Source organism: Eleginops maclovinus, chromosome 21, assembly GCF_036324505.1.
Source record: "Eleginops maclovinus isolate JMC-PN-2008 ecotype Puerto Natales chromosome 21, JC_Emac_rtc_rv5, whole genome shotgun sequence".
NCBI lineage: Eukaryota > Metazoa > Chordata > Actinopteri > Perciformes > Eleginopidae > Eleginops > Eleginops maclovinus.
The window spans coordinates 3422746-3433704 of NC_086369.1; the positions used below are offsets into that span (position 1 = coordinate 3422746).

Here is a 10959-nt window from a genome sequence, read left to right on the forward strand (position 1 = left end):
TGAGTACCCAAAGGTTTTATATGTTAGAAATATAGTACGGCTCCCCATTTAGCAAAAGTGCGATAATTAGCAGGGATAATAGCCTATGGGGACAATAGTACAAAATTGCTTGGCTAATTTTGAAACAATTTTGGATTGTCGTTGGGGATTACTGAAGATGCAGAGTCCATTTATGATATTTTCAGCATCATAAATGACTGTTTTAACCGGAAAATGTCCATATTCGTACTCCCGTTGGACTGATTTTGATTAATTGTGGGTCGATTTTGTACATAATAAATGTTTAAAATGTAACTTTGTGCTCTCTATATTGTTTGTGATAGTCTAAGGGGCATGTCACAGTGGATGGACAAAATACAATTATGAAACCTGAACATTAGCAAATTAAGAGCCCTTATGTTAAGGTACGGCATAGCTCATTAGAAGAATAGGATGTCCACTAGTTGCTATTGCTATAAATACCTTAATCACAAGTTGGCAGCAGGAAACTGGAGGTGCCTTAGTGAATCGCTCTATATAATCATGTAGCATTTACATTATGGTTAGTAGATTATTATCTCTACAAAACATTGCTATCGTCCCAGGTTTGCAGCTTTGTGACATTAATTAATACATAATTACACAAGTGCATATGAATGAAATTAAATATGTTTAGAATAATTACCTCATCATAATCTAAAAAGATAATTACCACGCTGTGAGTGGCAACGGTGTATTATATAACAAAGGTTATCTGTGCGCATTATATCTGACAACTGTTTGTTACAGTGTTCATTGAGTATTGATTTGAAATAATTGACTAAACCTGAAGTGTTGGTTAACTTTGGAGTGGTTCTGGGTGTTGATGAGTCAATTTCTGACATTTTCAGGTACACAAACGGCCGTTTTAATCAGAACATTTCCATATATATGTACTCCTGGTGGTCTGATTTTGATTAATATTGGGTCGGAAATGAGCATAACTGCTGCATAGAGAAATATATGTTTTGTTTTTTTTCCTTTAAGAATTTTTGGGGCAACCAGTGCCTTTTTAATATAGTGCAGTTCAGAAACGGGGAGACAGAGGGGAAGACGCGCGCCAAAGGGACTCAGGCCAGATTCAAACCTGGGTCCACCGGTAGACAGAGAGCTTTGCCTTCTGGCTCAGCTCTCTTTTCGTCACAACGGTGCGGTAAAGCGACTGCAGTACCGCTCCCGCTGTCAGGATTCTCCGGCCCTTCTCACGCTCCATTGTTCCCTCACTTGAGAACAAGACCTCGAGATACTTGAACTCCTTCACTTGGGGTAAAAGAATATATAAAGAGTTCAGGTGAAATAACTGCATTTTCACAGCTCTTTTATCCATGTGGAGAGGTAATAGATCATCAGTAATAAAAAAAACCTTGAAAGAACTTGACTATGATATCTAGACTTGAATAGGCTGATTTTTTAAAATCAAATATCCATTTAATATTGTAAAAGGTTTTATTTGCTCATTCATGCGTCAAGGCAAACTTTGCTCCTCCTCCCACCTCATCAGCAAGCGGATAGGACAGAAATCCACGGGGGTGTGTGTGTGTGTGTGTGCCTGGCATATTAGCAGAGCGATAGACAGTGGGGGAGGCCAGTGGCTTACTAAGTGATGATCTGCCTGCACTCACACATGGAGCTGCTGCTCTCTGATCGCTGTGCCTCTCATGTTCCCACGCACTGTTAATCATTCTCCCACATGCTCCTTCCTGCACGCACCTCTCTGCTTTTATTTATTTGAACCTCTTACTGGAAAGATGAGAGGAGAGCGGTGGGATTGTTTTTGTCTGAGATTAACAGCAGCAGCAGATGTTTGAAGATAATTGCCTTTCTTGAAGGGTGAGGAATTTTTTCACTCTCCTTTAAGCGTGCCTAGTTTGTCCTCCAGAAGCGCACCTGTTGAGATATTAACGCAAACCAGCGAGATGGAGAAATAACCACGTGGGAAAAGAGGACAGGGAATTTAAAAGGACACATTATGAACACCACGGAGCACCATTGGTTGATCCAAGGCTACCATAACAGGAGTCAAACCTCAGGCATTCTTCCACTGAACAAAGACTCCTCAGCCAAGGAGAAGGACTCATCTGCAGGATGCTACGAACAGCTGCTGATTTCCACAGAAGTGTTCCTTACTCTGGGCATCGTCAGTCTGCTGGAGAATATTCTGGTTGTTACCGCCATAATCAAAAACAAGAACCTTCACTCACCGATGTACTTCTTCATTTGTAGCCTGGCAGTGGCTGACATGCTGGTCAGCGTCTCCAATGCCTCTGAGACCATCGTCATAGCGCTCATCAACGGAGGCAGCCTGACCATCCCCGTTACGTTGATCAAAAGCATGGACAATGTGTTTGACTCTTTGATCTGCAGCTCTCTGTTGGCGTCTATCTGCAGCTTGCTGGCCATCGCCGTTGACCGCTACATCACCATCTTCTACGCTCTACGCTACCACAACATTGTGACCCTGCGAAGAGCGATGCTGGTGATCAGCAGCATCTGGACGTGCTGCACGGTGTCCGGCATCCTGTTCATCATCTACTCAGAGAGCACCACGGTTCTCATCTGCCTCATCACCATGTTCTTCACCATGCTGGTGCTCATGGCGTCGCTGTACGTCCACATGTTCCTGCTGGCGCGCTTGCACATGAAGCGCATCGCAGCGCTGCCGGGCAACGCGCCCATCCACCAGCGGGCCAACATGAAGGGCGCCATCACCCTCACCATCCTCCTCGGGGTGTTCGTGGTGTGCTGGGCACCCTTTTTCCTCCACCTTATCCTCATGATCAGCTGCCCCAGGAACCCCTACTGCACCTGCTTCATGTCCCACTTCAACATGTACCTCATCCTCATCATGTGCAACTCCGTCATTGACCCCATCATCTACGCCTTTCGCAGCCAAGAGATGAGGAAAACCTTCAAAGAGATTTTCTGCTGCTCACATGCCCTCCTGTGTGTGTGAGTTGCCTGTCAGTCATCTGCCACCCTGACAGATACAATCAGCCATTTTAATGAAAACCGGGCCGACAAGGACTTTGAGATTCTGAGCTGTAATCACTGTGGACTGGTTTGGCTCTGGTGTGTGGGTCGGCTGTAAATGATTGATATGCTTGACTTTGGGTACGTGAGTCAGGTTGCTCAAGAGGTAGGTTTACAAACACCTTGTAATATAGATTATCGCTCTGAAGACAAGTGCTATATTGTGTCGTGGTAAACGCCGTGCTAAAGTGCAATTTGAAGTAAATATCACCACTGTGGAAAGTTTGAAAAACACATGCTCACACTGGTTCATTTACAAACCATTTCTCTTTTATCACACTTCCTGTTGTTCAGTGTCAAAGAAAATGAAAAATACCATGCTTATACATATTACCTTTAATATAAATGATATTCTTTATATATCGACATGGCTTTTAAATATCACAGCTTTTGTAACATAGTGTGTGTACTGTGTATATCTAGCAAAGAGATATAGTATAGTATATGACAGACTACCTCCGTGTTTGAGAGTGTAATCCACCTCTTAACAGAGACTGAGAAAACGTACTGTGGGAAAGCCTTAGTAAATACTGCACCTCAGTGAACAACTGTCTGTCGAATTTACTTTAACCTCACTGATTTCCCGCTCGTTATGTGCCACTCATGAAGGAGGAGATGAAAGCCAGTACAGGGAACATCCACTGCAGCGGGCTTTTACCTTTGGCTTCTTCTCAAGTGAGAAACTTAGCGCACATCATTACACCTGCGACTTTCCAAGCTGCTCTAAAAAAAAGTCAAAAGATCAAACAAGATTCTGCTGAAAATCACAGCACATTAAAAAATGACCACAGATCTAACCGGCCCGCATACCAACCATTTTTTGGAGCTCGTGCATGACATTTATTGACTGAGTGAAACATAATTACTGTAATGAGGGTACTTTATTGTCTGCCCTCAGTTAAGAATGTAAAAATGCATAGATTCTACACTCAGGAATCAGAAAAGGTGTATTTCTCAAGCACAACATATGGCACTTACTGAGCATTTCTGGTGTATGTATATATAGCAGGACAAAATGTTAAAATGCAGGTTGACGTGGAACCTTTATTGTGTATTCCCAGTGTGTGGCTCCACAGTGGTGGCTTTACACCCTATCTGATCAGGGGTGAAGTTTTTGTAAACCCTCACCTCTGATTTCCCCTGTGACGCAGGGCAGCAGAGAGGAGATTTTTAAAGCAGGGATGAATTGAAAATTTAATCAATGTTGAGCAAATCATGATTTTCGTCGGAGCAGAAAACAATATCAGAAGTCCCCGCTTACTCATGACATCTGTCGATTTCCAATCAAAGCTCTTGTGAATCTGTGCTGTGTATAGATATGTGTGTACATTTGCACACATGGGTTGTTCTCACTCTCTGCATGTACCAGTGAACACATCTAGAGATCTATTTTTCATCATGTTTATGAAAAAGGAGCGATTTTACTGAATGTATTTTTCTGAATGTGTTGTGTAACCTGCTTTTTCTCCTCGCCTTAAATATATTGCACTGTGATGTAAAGAGCAAACTTATCCTCTGTGACAGTATTTGAGAAACTGATGTAATCAGTCTTTATTTGTTGCTATTTTCAATATTGCCTTGTTTATTTATGCCTTTTTTTTTACTCAAAGTGCATATCGAGCTTATGAAAAACAAGAAAACAGATGCCAATAGGTGTCCCATTATCTGTTGAAAGCTTCGCCTGGAATTTGATTCATGTGTGCTGAAATGAAGCTGTTTGCTTGACCAATGCATCGTCTGTTTTCACAGAACCACGCTACAAAGAAACCTAAATAAATCATACTGCCACCTCAACAACAGCTCTGTTTGTCTGCTTTCCTCCCGAGCGTAGACTTCAACCTTTACACAAACACTACAATGTTGACTTTTTACAGAAAGAAGCACACAGCTCTTCAAATTCACATGTGAAAACATCGTACACTGAAAAACAAATGGGCTGACGTGTAAAGTAAAATGAATGAACATTTGCTCGAAAAATAGTCGAGCTGAAACAACAATCTTTTTTGCTGCACAGTTTTTTCCACGAGATGGAGAACTGAAGTTTGTGTACTAGAAAACTGACACCATGGTTCTCTGGTCATGGTGAATAATTTAAACTGAAGTAAACAAAACATAACTCTGGAAACATTCAGTATTCTTCCAGGAACATCAGTGTGACAACCTGACAGTCATTCAGAGTTTGATATCATCATCTTTTACTTTGTTGTTGACTGAAGGGCATCAGAGTATACAATACATCTGGAAATCATGTACAAGCACTCAAGTGAAGGACGTACTTTGTCTCCAAACAAAGCTGAAGAATTGAATAATGATTTTTCCAGATGTTGTCGCTATTTCTTAGAATCTTTTCTGTTATACAAGCAAAACACATTCAAGGCATGCAAAGCATTCATTTCATTGAACCAGGCAGAAAGGAATATTTCTTTTTGATGGGTGAGTGGAAAATATGAACTTAGTATAATGAACACATCTTTAGCAATAACAAGGATGAGGTGATTCAGTGTTCAGCTATTGATGATTCTGTAACTTTCTTTGCCTTCTCTTTACTTCCTCCCTTGTTTTACTTCAGCACCGTGGGTGTTCTTCACGCTGCCACAGTTAGCTGTTGCACTTTGGGAGTGAATTTCTGTAAACACAAAATCCTGGAAGTGTAACACGATGAAGCAGAGCAAGAACACATTGCCGAAAGGTGTTAAGAAATAATGAAGCCTGCCTTAAATAGACGTAGTAGCTACCTCGATGTGGGTCAGTGGCTTTAGTTCCTGAGTTTGTGTCGTCCCAGGCCTGCATGCAAGCACGCACATAGAACTGAAGTAACATCCACGTGCCTTAAGCAATCTTCAGCGTTTATTAAAGGCAGAACAAACATTCTTTGTACTAATGGAGGGTTAAGGAGAGCGAGATATAACTTTGGCATTTCAAACTAAGTGTCTACTCATCATTAAGATGTAGACAGCTCTGACATTGTGATGTGTCTTTTATAGCCACAGTTAAACCTACTCTCCTACTTTCATTGTATTGTATTTTTAACACTAAATGCCATTTTCCCAGTCTCACAGAAACCCTCACATGAACCCAACTGGGATTGACTGGGAACAGTTTTGATGCCCATATTACAGGATGATGTATTTGCAGGTTTACTGCATGATTGACTTTTCATGCAGTCACTTCCTATCCGTTGAGTAACCTCTTAGACGGTTAATCCTATATTTTCCTTTTGGTTTCCAACATTCACCTGAATCCTCTTCTGGCTGTGTGATAATGATACGATGCTTTGTCTCGCTGCTCCTCAGACCGTAGTATCATTTTTAAGCCAGGCTGCAGGTTTCCGCTGAAACCTAATAAGCTTTTGAGGAAGCTGCGATATCACCCGCTCTCAAGAGCCTCCCCTGAACGCCTCCCATGCATCACTCCCACACTCATTACTCTCCACAGCTACTGAACCAGCAGGCAAGAAATGATCAATGAAATCATTCTTCTTCGTTGAGAAGCATCTTTTACACTTTATTTACAGCAGGGGAAGGAACTGCATCTCCTTTTCTCTCCACAACTTCTCCTTGCACCAGGCCTTGAACGTTGCTTAACCACAGGCTATCGTTGGCTCCATCTGTCCCTATTATGCTGACCGCTTGGGGATTTGTGCACAAATGAATGATTACTCCGCTCTTGCCATCCCCAGCCACGGCGAGTAATACTAGAATTGAATGCCAAGTCAGGCCCTCACCGTTTGGGTCAATTAATTGTGAAAAATGCAATGTTCCAAAACAGTAAATCTCCGACACAGATGTAGTACGTTTTGAGGACTTGCTCTATTCCTATATGAAGGATGGTATATGGAAACTTAATATTATTAATGAAACCAACCCTTTTTATCTGACTATTTTGTTTTCTGAGGAAATGAATGTGCTGTAACAAGCCACAATTAAAAGGAACGGAACAGTAGTTGTTCACTCTCCCTTCACATCACGGGGTCTCCGATGCATCATGTGGATATCCACAACAGCGGTTTTAACATTTGCATTAAAACACTCAGCAAGTATCTGTGGATCAATGACACCCAGCCGCTCTTTGATACATTTCTAAGAGTCGAAAGCTGAAATAAATAAAGAGAAACACGCAATCAAACTGCCTCCTGCTTTGAAATGGATTGACTTTCACAAAGTCACCCTATGTGCTCCTCCTCTGACAAACACTGTCAACAGGAAATAAGTCGTTACAATTTGATTTAGACGGTTAGATCCTTTCCTACTGGTTGCCATACATCATATTGGTTACTATATATATATATATATATATATAGTTTGTTACACTCGTTGAATGTAAAAGCACGGAGAGTTTCAAGGCAAAACTACAGAGGGAACTTGTCTATTAGCAGGAGCTCAAGGGGTTTCAAGCTAAAATTCAAACTGTATAGCTCCCTGAATCTATTGGGAAAAGCAGTGAGTTTTGCTGGTTCAAATAGCCCTTGAACTTTTAACAAAAACTGTTACTTCAATTCTTAAAAGAGCATGCAGCATTAAAATAAATCAGAAAAAAGAGTAACAAAGTGGAGGTCAGCCGTGCTTTTAGAAAGGAACAACGATGGAAATGTTCTAAACCACTCATTTTGTAAGTCTTCCGACTTCAGACACCATTTACTCTAAAACTCCAGAACAGAGAAGAAGGACTGAATGTGCGCCGTGGTTGAGCTCTACTCAAGTGTCCACAGGGCTGTTCTGTTCAGGATGCACAAAGGTTCGTGGGAGAGGGTCACAGAGGTCACCAGATTCAATTTTTCTCTGTGTCTCTAGACAGAGGCTCACCCCGTCATCTCCCCATCATCTCCCACACCCTCTGCTGCCCTGTGCATGCTGTCGGCATCCTGAGGTCTCTGTGTGATGTGTTGTGTTTTCTGCTAGTCATTATTTAAACAATCGTTTTCCCAATCTGTTAAATACCTATTAGCAGCAGTAAAAATACCACACTGTGGAAAACCTCCACTGATAATGCCAAAGGAGATAGGAAGAAAAACTCACATCATTTCTGGACAAAATCAAAGAGTATTTTTCCTTTTTGTTTCAGGTTAAGGGAGTACAGCACCTGCGAGCATGCACTTTAAAGAGCTAGAGAGAAGAAACACTGAGGTGCAGTGGTGTTGCAACAGAAAGGCAGTATCAACACTCCCAGTTTCTACACACAACAACAACAACGTCAATTATTACATGGAAATAAAATAGCTGGCAGCGCTGCAAACCAACAGAATACATGAGTCATCATTTCAGGCCACAATTATGCTGGCAAAATGATGAATTTACCTGTACTAACAACTCATTTATGATACAGATGTAGTACATATTTCATTCTTATGTGGAATTTTGCATATTCACAGCACCTCTATTCACCCTCTGTCTGAAACCAGGGCCCAGTCTGCTCTGATTGGTTAGCTGCTCGACTTTGTTAGAAACGTGAGTGTTACATTGTGATGACACCATGAAATGGAAGTAAACCAAGGAGTCCAACTTTTGGATTTTAGCCTTTGCAGACCATTTACATGCATACAATCCTATATATCTCACAGAAAACCCCTGAACGAATAATAAGGACCCTTTATAAATGACTTTTATATAATATTTTGTGACAAATAGGATTGCTTGCTCATTTTGATCGAAGTTAGATTGTCTTAAAGATAACGTCTAACGCTGTTTCCCGAGATTTGAGTCAAAGTATGTTCCAGCTTAGCTGTTTGATGTGTTTTATTTGCTAAAGTTCTCCTGCCTGTCCCTGTTAGGGTTATAACATGGCATACAATGTCTTCCTTTTGTTTCTTTAAGGTGGAAAATAGCTTTCTCTTTGCCCTAGACAGGAGGGAATAGATAAGGTTGTTCTGAAGACTTACCTTTGTTCATAATGCAGTCCAACCCCAGAGGCTTGTGTATTTTCCTCCATCATGCTGAGCCTCAGATATTATCATTCAGTTCAGGGTAGGACACTGGGTGAGGCTTAAAGGAGCTTACGAATAGGTGAAAATATGGCCTTTTATTTAAAGATAGATCCTTCATAATCTGGACTGAATTTGCCTTCTACACCCGGCTTTTCAATTTACCCAACAATCACTATTTGTTTCTTAATTAAATTTCAGATTCTGTTTGATAACCACTACAGTGCATTATGGCAGCACCACTATGACACATTTAGGAGTCAGAAAGATTCCTGTTTCCCGTAAATAACCATTGATCAGCAGTCTCATTGATATGCATCAGTATTCATCTGCTGCGTTGACCATTAATCCTTGTGTGTGGACGTGATTTGGATAATAATTCAGAGACATTGGCAGGCCTACAGAAGATTTTTCTACGAGTGAAGAAAAAAGAAAATTAGAAAATGTACGCATACAAACATCGAGTGTGGATACTGTGGATTATAAAAGTGAGGCCTACACCGGTTTCTTTTAAAGAACACGCTAAGACTGACTTATTTTGGGCATGGATATTTAGTTGCTTATACCATCTTCTGGCAGAAAGAATACTATAATGGAAAAAACTGGAAACAAATAACCAAGAAAAGCAAATGGTATGCTTACAACACCTTACTGATTTTGTTGCTACTAAGTGGGGATATACAGCTGAACCCTGGTCCATTGGATCCAACTCCCAGTCAGACTGCACAACTGGACACAGCAGAAACAACACTGGCTTGGCATGATCACACCAGAGGGAGCAAGCTAAAGGATATGCTCCAAATGGAATCACTGATTATTGAGCCTCAACAACCTATCAGTGATTCCACTCTTTACCCAGATGGGTGTGGTCTACAGGATCAAAGAAGTGAACTATCCAAGGGCTGTCTCCACCAGAGTGTGCAGCTGGATCCAGCCAAAGCAGTGCTGGTGCAGCATGTTTCCACCAGAGAGAGGGATCCAACGAACATGCTTAATTTGAAATTGCTGCTTGGCTCCTAACAATACACCTGTGATTCTACACTTCATATACAGTAGATGAATCTGGCCAGAACCATCGCACACAATGGGAAGAAAATATGCAGCAAAACGGGCAACTAGCAAATCCTTTTTACACAGTAAAAGAGAGTTAAATCACAATGAAATTGGTGAAGTTATAATGGAGTTAAGGAATTCTCAGGCCAGGGATCATTTTGGGATGGATACTTTATTTATTAAAAATACGGTTCTTCTCTTCAAGTGCCAGCGACACACCTGGTTAACTTGTCTATCAGAGCTAATGAATTTCCGAAGCCCTGGAAAAAAGCAATTATAACTCCCATTCACAAGTCTGGAGCACCTGACCGGGTCTCCAATGATAGGCCAATTTCCATCTTACCCGCACTATCAAAAGTTCTTGAGAAAAACAGTTGCTAAACAACTTGTTAACTACCTTGAAAGCAATAATTTACTGCACCCCAAACAATTTGGGTTCAGAGCAGGGTACTCAAAAGAGTGGGCAAACTGTTATCTCACTGAATCTATAAAACAGTCATTAGAGGTGGCAGTGTTCCTGGACTTGAAAAAAGCCTTTGATACTGTCAACCCCCAAATTCTCCTTAATAAACTCAAAGCATTTAATTTCTCAGATGAGACAACTACTTGGTTTCGATGTTATCTTGAACTCAGAGAGCGATGGGTCAGATCTAACACTACCCCGTCAACTGGCCAGACTTGCCGTATGGGAATTCCACAAGGTTCAATTTTGGGTCCCTTACTTTTTACTTTATATATTAATGATTTACCTGATACCTGCAAAAGAGCCAAATGCTAAATGTATGTGGACGGCACTATTGTATATGTATCTGCAAAAACTCCACAGATGGCAGCAGAAGTACTGATAGAAGAAATGTCTGGTGCGTCACAGTGGCTTCAAGATAATCATTTCACCTTGAATTATAACACAACTGTGTGATGCGATGTGCTTCTCAATTAGG

The 10959-nt window shown here is 41.2% G+C and overlaps 1 protein-coding gene across 1 annotated transcript; it reads left to right on the forward strand.

The window, feature by feature from the left end:
* The first annotated feature begins 1625 nt into the window (after positions 1–1625).
* Positions 1626–4830, forward strand: mc4r (melanocortin 4 receptor). Its single transcript, XM_063912220.1, has one exon. The coding sequence runs from the start codon at positions 1988–1990 to the stop codon at positions 2969–2971; it is 984 nt and encodes a 327-aa protein (XP_063768290.1). The 5' UTR covers positions 1626–1987; the 3' UTR covers positions 2972–4830.
* The last annotated feature ends 6129 nt before the right edge of the window (positions 4831–10959 follow it).